General features: G+C 41.7%; 1 protein-coding gene across 1 annotated transcript; it reads left to right on the forward strand.

Annotated features, from left to right (window-relative positions):
- The first annotated feature begins 950 nt into the window (after window positions 1-950).
- On the forward strand, window positions 951-5,724 carry SMIM28 (small integral membrane protein 28). The gene is made up of 2 exons (XM_024552198.3): window positions 951-1,340; window positions 4,641-5,724. The coding sequence occupies exons 1-2, from the start codon at window positions 1,230-1,232 to the stop codon at window positions 5,022-5,024; spliced, it is 495 nt and encodes a 164-aa protein (XP_024407966.2). The 5' UTR covers window positions 951-1,229; the 3' UTR covers window positions 5,025-5,724.
- Window positions 5,725-19,919: the final 14,195 nt, after the last annotated feature.

Genomic DNA, 19,919 nt, shown 5'->3' on the forward strand with positions numbered 1-19,919 from the left:
TTAACGCCACAGTAAGAAATAAAAGGATGAAATGACAATGGAGATACTTCTCCAACAGGATGCTGATCGAGGCACTGGGAAACTCAGCAGAAACTTTTAGCATCAGTAAGAAGTTTGGCAAGGTGCCAAATTGTATTGGGGCGAGCAGCTGTTTTTTGAAAAGGTGATGAAAACTATGGATCCCTCCAAGAAAACTGGAAATACCTGCAAAGTTCCTAGTTCACCACCCCCAAAACCTACAGCATAGACCCCCAGGGGCCGGTGGTTGAGAATCCTAATTAAGAAAACAAGTCCCCATCCAGAAACACTATTTCAGCATCGTGGCCATCACTTGGATGGAGTGACGCTCTAGTGAGCACGTGGGTAGTCTCAACACTGAGTTGCAAGAGTTTGGGTAAATGTTGGAGGCTTACGCCTACTTTCCTAAAGGGAAGAGAATTCAACCACCATGCCTGAAATGTTTTCTCAAATTGTCTCAGATAGAATTAAACATCCCCAACTTACCTCAGTGAAGCTTCAAAGTGAAAGTTTCTCAGTTTAAGCTTGATACAAATAATTTTATAAAGTTCACAAGATAACCCAAAGGAAGACTATTTAGGTATCAGTAATTTGATTTTTTTTTTTTTATTGAAACCAGCAAACATTCCAGCCAAATAGTCTGAGCAATTGTCTGTCTGGCTTCTGTACAACTTTATCATTAGCATCTTTCACTAAATAATTCACTGAAATGTTATTAATGAGCCTTGCTTCTCTACCAAATACCCCTTCTCTGTGTACCAGAGAATCCAGAAATAATTAAAGGAAATTCAGCGTGGATAGTTTTTCTTGCTCGCTGCATCCCTGGAGAGGGATGTGGGCAGGGAAGGGAGAGGGTCTTGTTTACATCTAAATATGAACAGTTCCTATTCTCTGCCACCATTCCTTGCACTGGAGTAATGCTAATGCACAGAACTCCTCTGCCTGAAATCCATTCTGATTCTGACATTTGATGCCAATCCTTACCGTGATAAAGGCCACAGAAGCAATTCCAGAGGCACTGAATTTAAATAGCCAGTCCTGAGAGGTCCCTCTGGTTGGTCTCTTGCTCCCTGTTGTCACTCACTAGAAAACGAGCTTACCAGCAGCCAGCAGCCCTGCACGCCCAAGCTGGATCCAGGCCAAGAGCAAGCAGCGCTGTGGAAATCTGGGCGGCGTGGTGGAAGGGCACGGCGCACCGGTTGGAGGAGAACATGCGAGGACTGTGGGGCAGCAGCTGGAGGAAGTTCGGACACGCCGGCAGGGGCACATACGAGTGGTTAACCAGCGAACCAAGCCTACCTGCTCAGGACACCCAGCTGCAGGTCTGTACCTATGACTTCTGCCTTTTCCTCCCCAAAGTAGGTCCGTTTTCAAACCAACAATGCCTGTATGTTTAGGATCTTAAAACTTAGTGGCAACATTTGGCATCATGAGTAAAACAAAAATGTGATTTCACAGATCGGTGTGCTCTAAGGAAGAAACTTGAAAGTTGTATGTAATATTCAAGTAAAACTTGCCTCAAATATATTCTCAGAACACCTGTTATACCAAATATGTCAAAGAACACCTTAGGTTAGGAGTCAACAAAACTGTATGCCTTGGTTTTACAACTTGGTTCTTTGCTCAGTAAGCCATGTCTGCATATACAACATAAACCCCCCTGGCTCTCCCGCTATATAATGGCCTCTGTTTCTAAGAGGCGGTGGAAGCCAAGCATCTTACTTCTGAAGGGCTAGCGGTGGGTTAAGGAGGTTCTGTCTCTACTAAGAAATGCAGCAGCTGCTTTGCTCTGTCTGGGAAATCACCAAAGAAGCCCTGATCTGAGATAGCATTGAGGAAAAATATTGGTAGAAACCTAAGAACTCAATTCACTTCATCATCAGCAGGGAAATGAGTAATAACAGCTATCCCGTAGGAAAAAGGGAAATGAACCTATTTTCTCGTTTTCTGGAAAAATCAACTCATCAGACTGTTAAGTTCTGCAAAACTACCTATTACTAAAAAATACTTATACATATATACATAATGATAGATTTTTCAGCAGTTACACCTTTAACTAGATATTTCTTTAATCATTCCCTGAACAACAAAGCCTTTGTATCAATATACACATCAGAGATATATTAAGTGTTAAGAAACCACTTTGAAAGAACTAAACAAATTAGAACATTTGAATGAAAAAGTAAAGACATCCATTCTGCATTTAAAAAGTAAAACAATTTGAACCCATATATCATGAATCAGTAAATAAGTAATTAAGGGTACCATAAATTTGTCCTATAGCTCTAAGAAAACAAGAGTTCTTTATCTCGAGATATTGTCCTCAGGTGCTGAATTAGCTAAGCGGTGGCGCCGAGTATTTGGACAAATTTAACTCAGCTGATGGAAGTTCTGACTGCAGGAGGGCACTGCGGTGCTTCTCCGTTCCCGGATTTTTGCAGCTAGTATCGATATGCCGGAAGTGGCATAAGTGTGAATAATAGGGTTTATGACACCAAGCCTTTTAAATGACACATCAAGAATCTTTACATTTCATGCATGTGGAACTTGCAGGTGTAATAGAATATTTAAATGCTGACACCCGTGACTGGTCAGGAACCAAGATCATCCCTGTAATTGGTGGAGGATAAAGTCACGCAAAGTGGCCCGTGTTTACCAAGATTAGAGAGTGATTGCTTCACGTACTAAGAGATAATAGCTTTAACGTTTTTAATGATCCATCTGGAAGGAGAACATAAACACGGTTAAGTGGCTTTTTGAGTCCATCTTGATTTCTTAATAATAGTAGTAAATTATTTATGAGTCCATCTACTCTTACAGCTTTTGGAGCCAAAGTCCCTTATTAAGTCACAAAAGATTTTAAATGAATAGTTCTGATAATAAACTGGATTACGTGTGAAACAATAGAAAGAATCCATAGTTCAGAAACCACACAGATAAAAATACTTTTTCATATAAAAATATTAATGTTGCTAAAATATTTTCTCTGAAAAGATATATCTCTTAAAATATAAACTTAGGAATATCCGATTTTTCCTTCACAGTTTCTATATAACTTCTTATCAATAAATTTCTAGATGGCTTCTGGTTGTTTTTAGTCATTAATTTTCTAGATTATTTGACTATTTGAGACACCAGGATACAAATACATAAATAACTATTATTCACCCACTGCTTTATACATATTGTTTCATTAAATTCTCATGCCAACCCGTTCAAAAAATCTGTTCTTTTCATTTCATAGAGAAGAAAACCCAGGCCCAGAGGGCACGAGGGAACGGTGTGTGGTCACAGGGTATCAGCAGGTACACCGGAATTCGGAGCCAGAGTCTCAGACCCAAAGATGACACACTGCTTCCCAGCAAAGCCTTTGATTTGTATGCACTTTAATCTAAAATATCTTCATTCATAACTTACTGAAGACAAAATATCTGGCAGTACAAATATTTAATATGCCAGTTAATTTTCAGTCAAAATAACACACATAATGGAAAATTCTTTAATTTATTTTTTAAATTGTTTTAGTGTTGTTCAATTAGTTGTCCCCATTTCCCCCCAACTTCCTCTCCCCCTGCCCTACCCACCCCCACCTCCCACATTCAATCCTCTCCTTCCCCACACCGCCATCCCCTGTTAATTGAAAATTCTTTAAGAAGTAAAAATTATACAGTCAACACTAGCAAAGCCAGTATTTAAACAGGTCACGCCCAGAAAAATGACTGTGCTTTCCAAAAGCAAGAGAACCACAGCTCTCAGTTTTATTTTAAATAAGTAGATTTTGTTTGTCTTAAACACAATAATAAGGCTTTAATTTTTTTCTTTTCCTCTTAGTGGATACAAACATCTACATTTGTTGCTGTATGCTTTATATAATAACATTTTTAATATTTTAGTATTTCCAGTGTTTTTAGTAGCTTTATTTACAGCAACATCATTGCAATTCGGAACAGTATTTATTTTTTGTATTACTTTTCTATCTTGCTGCTGAAGTGTCATTTTGTGATTATTATAGTATTTACCCCATCAGAACTCATCACTGTCTTCTGAGTGAATACTACCAAGTCAACACCTTGTCGGCTGCTTAAGAATTTATGTGCGATTGTTCTCCTTTAAAGAGCTCAAACTTTTTCATATTTATCCTACAAATAATGCAAAAACAAATTGAAGAAATTTTAAAATCTCAGTCATCATAAGAATCCGCTATCAAATCAGATTCAAAATGTTATTTGCATGTGGTATGAGCACCTACTGTCAGATTTTGTTCCACAATTAAAGAAATTAAGTGCCATGCAATTCCTTTTGTAGCAATAAAACATTATGGGTCTAATTCTAAATAAAATACATAAAAAGTACAAGTCAGTCAAAGAATGCGTGGTGGACCTACCATCTAAAATTCACTCTAATACTTATGCTTTAGTGACAATATTGCAGGATATCATCAATGTGTATTCTGGACATTCTAAATTCATACTTTATCTTGTCAATTCACTTCATTTCATGTAGGCTCAAGCTTACTGGCGTAAATGAATGAGTGATTTGTTTGAGTGACAAGAAGAATAAAAGATGGGAGAAATGCAGGGACTTCCTTTGCCATCTAACTCAATGTCATTCCCTGACTCCAGGGCACCCAGAAGATAAGTTCTGCCAAAGAAGACGTGGAGCCCTTCCTGTGCATCCTACTTCCAGCCACCGTCGTGCTCTTCCTGGCCTTCCTGCTGCTCTTCCTGTACCGCCTCTGCAAGGCCCGGCGGCCCCAGGGCCAGGTGTTCAGCATCGACCTCTCAGAGCACCCACCTGGAGGAGAGGAGACCGACTTCCTGCCAGGCTTACCCTGGGGTGGTGAGCAGGACTTCCCCTACTCTCCTCTGCCCAGGGAGGCAGCCCCCCACTCTGAGTGTTTACCACCCTCCTATGAGGAGGCCACCCGGAATGCCCCTGGGGGAGAGGCCCGGGATGTGGGCCTTCAGTATGGAGAGGGCTCACCTGGACTGGATGTACCAGTATAAACTGCTCTTGGAAGCCATTTAAATGCAGCTGTCAACCCTTACTGGAGCCCATGGGAGAGGCAGACAGGGAAGGGCATCTGCCCAAAAGCAGACTGCTGGACGAATGGGGAAAGGCTGGACAATGTTGGTCCAGGGAACCCATCACATTCCTTAAGGAAGATGCCCCCAGGTGGTTGTAAAGATGGCTGGGCTCTTCTGAAATGTATAATACCCCTGATGCAGAAAAAAGGGAAGTTCTATGTGAACTGACAGAAGATCATTAGAATTACTGGTGAGCATAAGAACTAGCTCTGAAGAGATAGACGACAGAAAAATTCTGATAAGCCAAAGGTAGCTGCTTGTGCCACCAAATAAAACTTTTCTTCCTACACAGGTGTTTCAGGAACTCATGGTTTCACGTCTGTGTGAGGGCTTCAAGATGGCTAGAGAGTTCTAGAAGGAGCTGCCATGGTCAACTATGTTGTAAATAATGGCAAAATAGGTCTCCATATTAATAATGAAAGTGCAGACATTTGCATACATTTTAGCTCAAAAAAATAATAAATCTCTCCAAGATTATCTCCTTTTTTGTGTCGCTCTTGCTCCTAGAATAGGAGAGGATTTGGCTTAGTGACGTGGGGACACTTGGCACTGGAACCTCAGGGCTGATGGGCAGCACGGCTGCGGCAGGAAGTTGCTGCTCTGACACCTTATCTTAGGGGCCACTGTGACTGAGCCCCTGCACCATGCAGCATGTCAGTGGAAATCAGTTTAACGTTGGAAAGGAAAGGTCCAAATTTTGGATCACGTGAGAAACAGCAATTAGCTCTAACCTTATAAGTCACATACTTCAAACTGTTGCTTCACAGCTGTCAAAACTAGAGTTCAGAGGCTACTTGACCTGTCCGATGTTCAATACCCCAGAGGAGGCAGAGCTGGGACCAGAAGCCCGGCCTCTCTGTCCTGGGCTGCGGCACCTTCCGAGGTGTGGGACATTCTCCCAAGGAAACTGCGAATGTGGAATTTCCGTCCATGCTCCCAACTGAGGGTCAGGCCTCTCGGTGGGATGAACACAGCTGAGTCTGGACTGGATACAAATCTCCCTTTGTGATTTTCACCTGCAGAGGTGGAGAGGGTCACCTGCCACATGGGAGACCAATCAAATACCCATAAGGCTGGGAAGACGGCAGCAGTGTGATGCGCATAGTCCTTGAACTCTTATTCCATAATATAACTTCTTGGGAAAATATTTTCCCTTTTGTCACAGTACAAAATGCAACATGAGACAACCCTTTGATGGTTTAAAATGAACAAAAAATGCTGGCTTTTTAAATCTTTTTTTTATGTGAACATTTTTATGCTAGATATACAGTGTGGTACAGTTTTAGGAAAATAAAATAATCTAAAATAGGATACACTTCTTTTTACATTTAATCTGATAGAAATAATCGATTTGAGGACTGAAGCAATATATAACCTATTTGACTGAAAATTATAAGAGTTCTGTCAGGAAAATTTTACTGAACAATTCTCGAGTGGCCTTTAAAAGGAGTGAATGAATAAATGGAAATGAGAGGCTCAGCAGACAGTTTTATTCAGGTTTGTTTGTTTTTTTTTAATCCTAAAACTCTAGTTCTGTGTGAGACTCTGTTGATTCTGTCCCAACTGCCATTTCTTCCCGTTTCTTATTCATAGACCCCTGATTCAGTTCTTGGATCCTGAGGCCGCCTATGTCAGGCAGACCAGACCCCCCAACCCCAGGGGATATATTGATACATTGTGACAGTTAATCATGGTGATCTCACCTTCACCAGGGACTGATTTGGTTTGGAGGACTAAGGGGAGACCTATACAGGAGAGGCTTGTTCTAAAAGAGGTTGCCTAATATTAAAAATACATACATGAAAGGACACATTTTGGCTCTTTGCTGGATGTTATGTGTCTGCAGGTGATGCCTGGGCTGCTGCAGCCATCTTGCAACCATGAGTAGGCAACAGCCAGGACTAATATTGAACATAGTAAAGTAGAAAGGTGGAAAACCCTGGGGTTGATGGCCCTGTAGGGAAGCTGAGTTAACCCTGCAACTATCTATATATTAATGAGAGAATACCCTTCCTACTGCTTTAAGGCATTTAGGCCAAGCATGTTACTTATAGAAAAAAAAGCATGTCAACTCCTACCATTTCTAAGGCTATTAAGGAAATCGCTGCCATGTTTTAAAATGTTCTGGTGAGACTACTTAACAAGTAGTCAAGGCTAGGACCCACTTACAGTGTTATTCGCGATCTAGGGAAGGAAACGTTTTCTCCTAGGAAACTGAACCGAAGCAGTGGAGCAGACAAACTGTTAACCAGGGCTGCCGAACCACAGCCCACAGGCCAGATTTCACTTGCAACCTGTTACTGTACGTCCTGTACGAGACAAGAATGGTTTCCACATTTTTAAATAATTGAAAAAACTCAAGAATATTTCATGACACATGAAAATTAAATGAATTTTATTTAAACGAATTAAATGAAACTTTGGCAGCTATAAATAGAGTTACTGGAGCAGAGCATTGCCCACTTGCCTATGGCTGTTCCCGCACAGGTGAGTTGTCCCAACAGAGACTGTATGACTCTCAAAGCTCAAAACGTTTACTCTCTGGTTCTCTAAGGAAATAGTTTGCTGCCCCTTGGTATAGAGCAGTGGATTTCAACCCCAGACGCATGGTAGAATAACTCGAGAAGCTTTTAGAAATACTGACGCCAGGACCTACTTAAAGCAAGTAAATAGAAATACCTCCAGTGATTCCAGTACGAAGGCAAGGCTGGAAGTCATTCCTAGGTAATAGGAATGGGCCCCAAATGCAGGTGAGCTTCAGTGTAGACAGAAGTACCGTGACAGGTTTAGAGAAAACCAGATTCGTAAACCTAGCCTTGAGCCATCATTTTATAACCCAACAGTCTCTGTAAACTCTTTCCTGCCGCCATCACCCTAACGTTTGTCTGCGCTCGACTGAGTTCTCCAAGCAGGGCTGGCAAACACGACAGCAGGACAACCGTGCAATCGATACAATGTCCTTGTCTGGATGTTGACAACGGGCAAATGTGGGGAGTGCCGGTGGTTAGCCACCCAAGAAGGACCGAGTAGAATTGAAGAGTAGATTCAATTCTAGAAGGACTGAGTAGATTGTTAACAGCTAAGAAGTATTTTGGAAGAAATAATTGTAGCCAAAAAAGATTAAAAATGGGACAGAGTATGACAGAAACAGTGACTAGAATGTGACTATTTTCACCAAACTCTACCCTGGATGAGAAAAAGTCACTAATGCACCGTTTTACAGAAAGGAAAAGGAGTCCAGTTGCTGGTCTGGCATGTAAGACGCTTGGAAGTCACCACTCCAGCCTAACAACAAGGAAAAGCTGAGCAAGTCGAAAATTCAACAACTCCCCTTAGTTCCATCAGAGGACTGAAGTCACTAACCACTGCCCCCAAACCGGAGGAACAGTCAGGCAGATTCAGAGGATCACGATTCACTGGAGCAGAAATCCACCAGCAGGAACCTCCTCGGGACCCAGGCCCAGGCAGGGAAGCTTGAACCGTGATTGACAGATTACTGGAGGCTCAGAGAGGACAAACCTTGGATTAAATGTCCCAGAAGGCCCCACACTTTGTGAGTTCTGCCTCCAGGACCCCTACCAGGTTCTCACAGTGAAGGCCTGAGAAAACCCCCCTGGCGCTTCTAGCAAGAGGAGGGGGGAAAGCAAACATATTGAAATCCACCAGAGCATTCTGCTCTTCTCAATAAGGCCTACCTTCAGGAGAAGTTGTTTAAACAGAGCCTAGCCTGCGAGGGGGGGAGGGCGGGGTGTTGATCAGAGCCACGTGATCTAGGGGGAGGGAACTACCCAGCCCAGCTGGCTCTAGCCACACACCGAGACAGGAAAGACCCAACTCCAGCCCCGTTAGCCATCTGTTTCCACTTAAGGGGATGGGAGAGAAAGAGAAAAACCAGAGAAGCACTTGTGAAGTTCACATCCCCGGGGCACAGGCCTAGTAGACACCTAATCAAAGGACTAGGAGCACTCTCCCAGCACACACCTAGCCACCACATTATTAAAGGTACATCAAGTCCGACTTTCAAGACAAAATCGCAAGCCATGTTAAAAGCCAAAAAACACAGTTTGGAGAGACAGGGCAAGCTTCAGAGTCAGATTCAGATGTGGCCAGGATGCTGTTGGAAGTGTCAGACCAGAAATGTAAAATTATTGTGACTAATATGCAAAGGGCTCTAATGGGAAAGTAAACAACTTACTAGAACAATGTGCGATGTTAGCAGAAAGATGGAATTCTAAGAAAGAACCAAAAAAAATGCTTGAGATCAAAAGCACTGTAATAGAAATGAAGAAGACCTTCAATGGGCCTATTAAAAAGCCAGACATAGTTGAGAAAGAATCTCTGAGCTTAGGTATATGTTAATAGAAACTTCCAAAACGGAAAAGTAATTTTAAAAAAAACGAAAAATAGAATATCCAAGAACAGCAAGACAGGAAATATTCAAAGTCATGAAAAGCAGGGACCTACAGCCAAGATTGCTCTATCCAGCAAGGTTGTCATTTAGAATCTAAGGGAAGATAAAGAGCTTCCCAGAAGGAAAAAACCACAGGAGTTCACCATCACCAAACCCTTATTACATGAAATGTTAAAGGGACTTATGTAAGAAAAAGAAGAAGACCAGCCCTGGCTGTTGTGGCTTGGTGGATTGAGTGCTGGCCTGCAAACCAAAGGGTCACCAGTTCAATTCCCAGTCAGGGCACATGCCTGGGTTGCAGGCCAAGCCCCAAGTAGGGGCCACATGAAAGGCAACCACATACTGATGTTTCTCGCCTTCTCTTTCTCCCTCCTTTCCTCTCTCCAAAGATAAATAAATAAAATCTTTAAAAGAAAAAGATCAAAACTATGAACAATAAAATGGCAAAAATACGTATCTATCAGCAATTGAATCTAAAAGAACAAAAAAGCAAACAAGAAGAACAGAGACAGAATCATGGATATGCTCATGGAGAGCATTTTGATGGCTGCCAGATGGGAGGTTGGGAGGTGTGGGGGAATGGGTGAAGAGGTGAGGGGATTAAGAAGTACAATAGGTAGTTACAGAGTAGCCATGGGGATGAAAAGTACAATGTAGGAAATGGAGCAGCCAAAGAACTTACACACATGACCCTTGGACATGAACAATGGAGGGGAACTGCCTGAGGAGGGAGGGGTGTTGGAGGAGGCAGGCAAAGAGGGAAAATCAGGACAACTGTAATAGCATAATCAATAAACTATAATTAAAAATTAAAAAAGAAATACCTGACGCAATAACGACAGCAAATTTTGCCAAATTATGTCAAACCGCACATCCAGAAAGCTCAGAGAACATCAAGCAGGAATGATACAAAAAACAAAACAAAACAAAACCCTACACCTAGGCAAATATTCAAACTGCAGGAAATCAAAGATAAAGAAAAAATCTTGAAAGAAGCCTTGTGGCCCGGCGGTGGGGGGGACTGGATGGCGGGGAGGGCAGGAGGAGGGCGAATCTTACCTGTTGAAGAGCAAAGGTAAGAATTACTCCTGACCTCTCCTCAGAACCCTGCAAGCAAGCGGAGTGAAATATTTGAAGTGTTCAGAGGGAAAAACCACCAACCTGAATTCTGTACCTTGAAAAATTATTCTTCAACAGTGAAGGAGAAATAGGCTTTCTCGGACAAACAAAAACAAAGGAATCTGTTGCCAATAGACCTTCCTACCCTGCAAGAAACGTTAAGTTTTTCCAAGAGAAAGAAAATGATATAGGTCAGAAACTTGATAAAGGAAAAGGAAAGAATAAGTGAAGTTTAAACAAATATTTATATTTTTCTTATTCTCGATTCACCTATCAGATAAAAATTTGTTCAAAGTAATAGCAAAAATGTATTTGGTGATCATAGCGCATGCACAAGCGGACAGAGCAATGATACAGGAGAAAGAATTAGAAATATTTCGTTGTTCCCATGAAGCAGTAGAATGTCGCTTGAAAGTGGACTTGGATTAGTTATAAACGTGTGTTATCACTATGGGGCAACCACCTAAAAAGTTTTTTCAGAAGAAGTAGAATTGATATGTAAGAAATGAGAGAAAATGTAATCCTATAAAATACTCGCTTAGCCCTGACCAGCGTGGCCCCGTTGGTCACACGTCGCCCTGCACACCAAAAGGCCACCGGTTGGATTCTGGTCAGGGCACAGGCCTCGGTTGTGGGTTCGGTCCCCGGTCAGGGTGAGTGTGAGAGGCAGCCGATTGATGCTTCTCTCACACATTGACGTTTTTCTCCCTTCCTTCCCTTCTCTCTAAAAATAAATAAATAATATCTTTAAAAAATAAGTAAAATGCTCACTTAAAGTCACGAAAGTCAGGGAAAGAGTGGAAGACAAAAATAGACACAGAGAACAAAAGCCATGAAGAGAAAACAGTAACTAACATGACAGATACTAACCCGACTATATCATTAATCACTTTAAACCTCCATGGTCTAAATGTTCTAATTATAAGACAGATTTTGTCAGAGTGGATTAAAAAACAAGACCCACCTACATTTTGTCTACAAAAAATCCACTATAAATACAAAGATACATATAAATTAAAATAAAAGCATAGAGAAAGATATACTATACTAACACTAATCAAAAAAGTAGTAGCTACATTAATTTCAGACACAGCAGACTTCAGAGCAAGGAAAGTCTTTATCAGGGAAAAAGAGGAGCTCACATAACGATAAAGGGCTCAGTTCCCCAAAGACGTAATGACCCTCAGTGTATGCATGTCTAGCAACAGAGCGCCAAAATACGCGAGGCAAAAACTGAGAGCCCCGAGGAAAATTAGCAAATGCACCATTTTAGTTGGAGACATCAATACCCCTCTTTCAGAAACAAACAGATCTAGCAGGCAGAAAATGAGTAAGAACATAGTCAAATTCAAGAACACCATCCATCAACTGGATAAAATGGACTTGTATGGGCCACTTCATCCAAAAGCAGCAGAAAATATACCCTTCTCAAACTCATATGAAACATTCACCAAGATGGAGCATACTCTTGGCCATAAAACACACTGTAATACATTTAAAAGGACAGAAATCATACAATGTATGCTCTGAGACCACAGTGGAATTAAAACAAAAATCAGTAACAAAAACAGCTGAAAATCCCCAAATACTTGGAGCTTGAAGAACACATTTCTAAGTAACTCATGGGTCGGAGAAGAAATCTCAAATTTCAGAAGTTTTAAAATATGTGGAACTTAAATTAAAAGGAAAAACAAGTTCTCAAACGCTGTAGGATGCAGCAAAAGCATTTTACGTATAAACATACACACACAATCAGAGACTTTTAAAAAGCAAGAAGTGTGTATCAAGAACTGACTGTATCCTCAAATTACTCCAGATAACCCACTTGTGGTATTTATTTTTCACTCTCCTGGTTAGAATCAGGCAGTATTCGCATCAACAACCCCTAGAGCCCCGGAGTGTTCCTCAGCACAGTGTAATACTCTGCAGCGCGGAGTTAAAACCTATCCTCTTCTCTCCAATTCCAACAACTTTTCAGACAATACACGTAGTTGGGTGTTCGGAAGGACAAGCGTTAGCATTCATCTTCTCCATCTGGACGACTTTCAGCACTGGATCTCCTTGGTTCTGAATTATTCATTATTTACTGCTTTATCACACTAATGAGACCCGCCTCGGAGGGTTGTGGGAAGGATCCAATGTTAAAACACGTGTCTGTCCTCAAGGCACAGTAAGTGCTAGGCCCTTTCTGTATTTATCATCCCAAAGAACACATCACGTGTTCCCACTCTCTTGTAGCAAAACCGAAACACCTAAATTGCTTGGGGCGGGGCCAGAGCCCACCTGTGCATCAGCTACACCAGGCACCGTGCCCAGAGCTAACATTATGTTAGGGGCTCATGAAAATGTCTTAATTTCTTTTAAAATCAGAATTTTAAACATTAACAGAATTTTAAAAATTAAAATTAACATTATAATTATCTTTATACAAACACCTTCGTTAAATATAGTTTGTAGTATTTTTTTTTTTACAGGGGAAGGGACCCACCAAGGCAAAATGCCTTGGGTCCACCACCATCCTAATGCGGCCTGGGAGGGAATCTGTCCCAGTCCAGAGCGAGCCAGCTTCTGGCAAAGAAACAAGAGAAATCTGAATTTTTCTTCCAGGGGAAGTAAGAACTGATTTCTCTCTCTCTTCTCCTACACATGCCCAATGGTTCTAGCCACACTGTCCCTCCCTCCCTTCCTGTCATTTTGCTGATGACAATAACAAAACAGTAAGTTATCAAGTGATCTTAATAAGCTGTCTCCTGTAGTGAAAAGTACAAGAATAGAACACATGTGTTCAATGGCAGGGGACCAGGTGTGTTTGCAGAACAGATTTCAGTTCTTAATGAAATGGTCCAGAGTTGTTGTTTTTTTTTTTTTTTTCACAAAAGACCATACTAATAACTACCATTTATCAGGATATGACATGTAAGGCAGTGGGCTGAAAGATAACTTGGTATTACTTCTCCGAATCCTTGAAATCATTTGAGGTGAACACCATCCATTTGTACAAATGAAGAAACAGATTCAGTAAGGCTGAATTACATGTCCATGGTCACAAAACCAGAAAGTACAGAGCTGGGATGCAAAGCCAGACTCGAATATGGGTTTATACCTCAAAGGAGGCAGCTTCTCCTGATCTGGAGTAGGGGTGCCTTTGTACGGTGCAGGGCGGAGGCTCTAGGATTCGTGTCTATGGCAGGAAAGAAACTATGGTAGGCCCAGAAACTAATGCCCAGTTCCAGGTCACTGGTATTAAAAATATTCCAACTCTTACACGCTCACAAGTAGAATGGATTGTGTAGACAGAGGCATTGCTCGGACTGCCCTGTGAAGGTTTACCAGAACTCCAGCTGTGAAGGCCACATGAATGGATTCTCGTGAAGCAACCTCTCTGTACCTTGTCCATTGGGTTCTCATGCCTGGGGAAACTACTGTCAACTCATTATGGGGTATTCAATGTGTCCACTAAATATGAACCTGGAAAAATTTTCCACGCTCCTAAACATTAAACAAATAATAAAAACCAAACACAAATTTATATCACTTAAATGTGAATTTATATTCATGTAAAACCTGTATTTGTATGAATTTATGAACATAAAATAAAAATAATATGCAAATAATCTTTCCAAGTCTAAACACAAGCCAGCTATCCAGAGTCGACCCCAGAGGCACTGCAAGGCAGAATGGGCGCGAGACCATGACTCGGGCTCCCACTGGACAGGGCGCTGGGCGGGTCCGCTCCAACGATGCTCTTCAGAGCAGGGCCCCTGAAATGGTGCTGGCTCACAGGCTATTTGTCACCAGTCTGAGACAAGGCAGTTAAAGATGTTGACAGTGAGTGTGTAGAGACTGCATAGAAATTTAACATGCTTACAAAATCATGCACATCATCAGCAGACTCTCCTCACTGAGCATGACACAGAGCAATTCCCAAAGTTGGGAAGTTGACTTTGGGAGTTAAGAAACGCGTACTGAGCTGCCGACAGTCTTGCGCAGTAGAGTAATAAGTTGGTTTATGATGCACTACATTTTTTTAAAGGGAGGGTGTCCTTCATTACCTATAGCTTGAGAAGCACTGACCTAGAAGATGAGATGTCACAGGCATTACTGCCGAACTTGCTCCATCTTGGAATCAGTTCTTCACCTGCCACTGACCTCTCCCATTCTTGGAACTTATTACGAACATCAGACTCAAACAAACTCAGGTGTAGCATGGCCTGGGGAGACCACAGCGAAGGACATATGAGTGGGCTAAGAACTGACCGGTTCACAGCTTGGGGTCACGCGGTTCCTCTTCTTAGAAGTTGGGGCACTGAAACGCTGTAACTCCTCTGTTCTAAAAAAGTCACCAGGCAGTCAAGTCCAATTCCTACCAATTCTTTAACCAGTCCTAATCAAGAAATAATGCAATGATTTATGGCAACAGCAAAAGCCCCATACGTAAGAGCTTAAGGGAACATCATTTTTAAGCAACGGTCCTTAGTCAAATGACCTATTAGAAACATTTCCTCTTAGTCGCATCCAGGATTTCATTTCTTTTTAGAGCTTCTTGAAAATTTGAGCTGTCTAGTCATGAGGTATTGTATTGCCTGTCTCCTTTTACTTCAAAAGCATGAAATCATGCTTTTAAAATCATATGACTAGCCTCTCCTTTTTCATAAACACTCCCCACAGTCTCAGAAGTTACATCAAGTCTTATATTGATTAGAACTGATTTTCTTTTTTTAATTTTTAAAGGCATTCCCAGCATTAGACCTTAGCTCTCTTACCCTCAACCCCACATTCAACAAATGTCTCTTCATTTTCTGTGGCCCATGCGGTCCACAGGTGCTCCTAAAAACACTGTCACATCTGTGTGTCTGATGAATTCTGGCGGGCACTCATCCAACATTCATCAGGCAATTATGCACCAGGCACTGAGCAATGCAGCTTAGTATAAAAGGGGCTTCATGGGTTGTTCTATGTCTCAATAATGAATGAGTATCATAATCCTCACTAAAAAAAAAGACCACTAAAGGAGAAGCCAGACCAAGAAAAGATTATATTTCCTGTTAGAATTCCAAGTAGTTACCAATGCTACAGTTACCATATTTGAGATAGTGGTAACAATAAGACCAAATAGTTAATCACATGGTGGGCACAAGAATGACCCCAGAGTAAACAATGATTTGATAGAAAAATGTGTGAAGACCAGGACCAAATTTTATCTACCAGTTCCTACTATAGCACTATACGTAGAAGATACTCTTCTAGTTACTATTCCTGAAAACCTAATCACCCCAAAGTTAGTGGCATCAAAAATAATAACCGTTTTGTTATGGTCACAGATTCTGTGGCTTCTGTGGGGTTAGCTTGTGTCTGCTCCAGGAGCTCTGGGGCCTCTGCCTGGAAGAACTGAGGACTCCCTGGTGGGGAGCTGGAGCCGTCTGAACCCTCGGCCACTCACGTGGGTGGTGGTTGATGCAGCTGTCAGCCAGGACCTCAGCTAGGAACCCACACAGGGCTCTCCATGAAGCTGCTTGCGCTTACCCTCAGCACGGTTGTTGGGTTTTTAGGAGTCAGCACTTCAGGATTGGCCCGGTGGCTTAGTTAGTTGGAGCATCGTCTCATGCACCAAAACGGGTGCAGGTTCCATTCCTGGTCGGCGCATAACTAGGTTGTGGTTGGATCCTTGAGCAATGTTTCTCTCTCTCTCTCTCTCTCTCTCACTTCTTCTCTCTCTAAAATCAATAGGCACAGCCTTGATTAAAGACCACAAATGCCAGTGTTAAACTCGAGTGTCAGTTGAGTGCAAGAACACAGCGTGGTTGCTGCCCCTTCCCACGCTCAGGGCCTCCTCACTGTTCATAGTCTGTGTTTGCAAATTCACCAGCTTGCTCGCATGTATTTATCATTCCAAAAGTAACCCTCACAGCACTTTCTCGATCACCGGTGGACAAATGCATGCAAAGAGCATTGAAAAGTTTGAGCCACTGGGTGCACATATTCCCAGCTGAGGTTAAACAAAGCAAAGTTCTGCTTTCTATTGGGTTGGCTAAAAAAATCCATATATTTTTTTCTGTGAAATAAGACACAATTTTCATTTTCATTAATCGCTTTATTGATTTGGATATTGAGAGTATGTCGGCTATCTCCCACATGGTATAACGTTGATTGTTCTCAATTAATGTCTTAATTTGATTACTATCAATTTCAACTGGTCTACCCGACCGTGGAACTTTGTCCAGAGAGAAATCTCCAGCACAAAACTTCACAACGACTTCTGACACATTCGATCAGTCACAACACCTTCTCCATGCCCTGCACAGATCTTTTTGTGTGTTTCAGTTGCAATTTTACCTTTCTCGAATAAAGCATAATATGCCAAAATGTTGCATATTTGCTCCCATCTTCAATATTAAAATGGCTGCACAAAAATTCACAAATGTTGATGTTTGTTTAAAAGCACGCTGATATGACAGCTGTCACAATACAATCTAACAAAATTGTTATGAATGAAATTAAAGACAACTAAGTACTAGAGCCATCTTTCGGAAAAAAACAAATGAACTTTCTGGCTAACCCAATAGTTTCTGTGTTCATAGAGTAAAAAAAGGTATCCTTTTAGAAGTCTACTTAGTGCCGTGCTTTCAGCATTGTTGTGCTTTTTGTTGGTGATTTTGCCATCTGACATGGCCCCATGCATAGTGCTGAAGTGCTGTCTAGTGAGGCTAAGGCGGGAGAAGTGATGTGTGTTAGATAAGCTTTATTAAGGCATGAGTTATGATGTTGTTGGTTGTGAGTTCACTGTTAAGGATGCAACAGTGTGTATAAAATAAGGTATCTTTACACAATAACACACATAACACAAGCTTATGTTTCAACTGGTAGATCAAAATGCTGAGGCCTGCTGGAATCTAACTCTGTAATTCTTCTAAAAGCAAGGGTTCAGTGCTCACTAATTGAATGTTCACGGTGACTTAATGGGACATAGCTGCTGCAAATAACGAGAATCGGCCCAGCTACTGCTGCAGGACTCCAGGGCTCTCCTCCCCGGCTGGTTGGTAAAGTGCCACGCCGCACCATCACCTACCTGCGCTGCAGAGCTTGAATAAAGCATCTCTTCATAGTGTCATGTAAACGTGGATTAAATAGGAGCTAATAGAAAGGGCAATTTTACCATAGTCAACAAGAAAACTAACTAGATTGTCTTAACACATGGGGGTAAAACTTGAGCCTTCTAAATTTCATTAAATTTGTTCTAACGCAAATTCTATTATTTTGAAATAAATCCCTTTCTTTCCTTTTTTGTTCTTTCATATGACTGTTTACCACCTTATGATGTAGACAATTCAGCTTAGTCACCTGTTATTATCTTCATTCATTCTATATTCCGCACCTTATAAAACGAATACCATCAGTTAGCCTCAGTTTTTCTGTAAGTAAAATGCCCCCAAAGGCATTGATAACTGTCAGCTGCACTCCGCAAATGAAAGAAAAATAGACTTCTTCAACACAAATGTGAATTATTTCCTTTTCCTCTTAAAAAACACTCTGTAAAGTAAAATTATATTTTTAATGTTGCAGCCAACTAAGTAAAGAATCACATCTGTTATTTAAGTTAAAATAACAGGCAATTTTTTAAAAATCAAAATTCACTATTTACCCTTCACTAAGTAATTCAAAGTTAGCTCTGCATAATAATTGATTTGATAGAAACACTGGAATGCTTCATGTGGCTGCGGGCCACCGCGCACTTGCTTGGGCAGGGAAGGGGGAGGAAAAGAGAGGACAGCAATTGCTTGAAAAGTCATGGGCCATCCGATGGAATAGTAATTCGACAACAAAAAAGAATGACGCATTCACTGACCCACTCTACAACACGGATGACTCTTGCATTACACTAAGTGAAAAAAACAGCCACAAAAGATCACAGGTTATATGATTTCATTCATATGAAATGTCCAGAATAGGCAAATCCACAGAAACAGAGTAGATTAGTGATTCCCAAGGTCTGAGGGGTGTTAGAGATTGGGAGTGTGCAACCCATAGGAACTAAACTGAAAACCACTGAACTGTACTCTAAAATGGTGGCTTTTGTGTTACGTGAATTATAGCTCAAAAAAAAGTGCTCAGCACAATGCTCACATGCTGCTCGTGGAAGTGTAAACGGCGCAGCCACTGTACCAAACAGTCTGGCAGTTCCTCGGGAAGTTACAGACTGAGTTACCGTTTGACTTAGCAATTCCACTCCTGGGTATTAACCCAAGAGAAATGAAAACACGTCTGTACAGAAACCGTACGTGAATGTTTACGGCGGCATTATTCAGTGTAGCCAAAACTTTGGAGCAACTCAAACGTCCATCCACTGAAGAATGGATAAATAAAGTATTTATCCAATAGAATATTGTTTAGCCATAAAAAGGAATAAAATACTAATATATGCTGCAACATGAGTGAAGCTTGAAATACTTTGCTTAGTAAAAGAAGCTAGCTATAAAGGACCCCATGCTGTATGCTGTGGTCTGCAGGTTGGTGTTGTCCCCAAAACTCATGTGTTGAAAACCTAGTGCCCACTATGATGGTATGAAGAGGTGGGGCCTTTGGGGGTGAGTAGGTCACGAGTGAGGACTCCCTCATGAATGGGGTGTGTGCCCTCATGAAAGAGACCAGAGATGGCTCCCTTGCTCTTCCCACCGTGTAAGGGTGCCACCGCCTGCCACCCAGAAGAGGGCTCCAACCTGACTTTGTGGGCACCCTGCTCTCGGACTGCCAGCCCTCTGAAATGTGAGAAATACATCGTGTTTGTTCTACTAGTAGCTGCTAGTTTGTGGTATTTCATTACAGCAGCCCTATGGATTAAGACACTGTGTGATGTCATCTACACGACAGGTCCAGAGTCAGAGGGCAGATAGTTGCCTAGGGCTGGGGGTGGGGAGTTGGGGATCCAGGGCTAAAGGGTGTGGGGGTGGGTGGCGATGACAACGTTCTAAGAATTGAGCGCAGTGACTGTTTCACAGCTGCAAATACACTAAACCCCGTTCAGGGGTACACATTAGGTGGATGAAGTACATGGTATGTGAATTATATCTCAATAAATCTTACAAAAAATAAAGAATAAATCTAGCCCAGAAATTTAAAAAACACTAGGGTCTAGCCTATGTCCCTACTCCTTCTCGCCCTGCGCTCAACCCTCTCCCTTCCCCTTCTACTACTCCCTGTGTCCAGCCTGTTAGACCTGGCGGGAGGACTCCAAAGTGTGGGGGTTATTGGGGGAGGGGAGGTCAAGACAGACGACAGTTTAAGATGCT

This window comes from Desmodus rotundus, chromosome 11, assembly GCF_022682495.2.
Source record: "Desmodus rotundus isolate HL8 chromosome 11, HLdesRot8A.1, whole genome shotgun sequence".
NCBI lineage: Eukaryota > Metazoa > Chordata > Mammalia > Chiroptera > Phyllostomidae > Desmodus > Desmodus rotundus.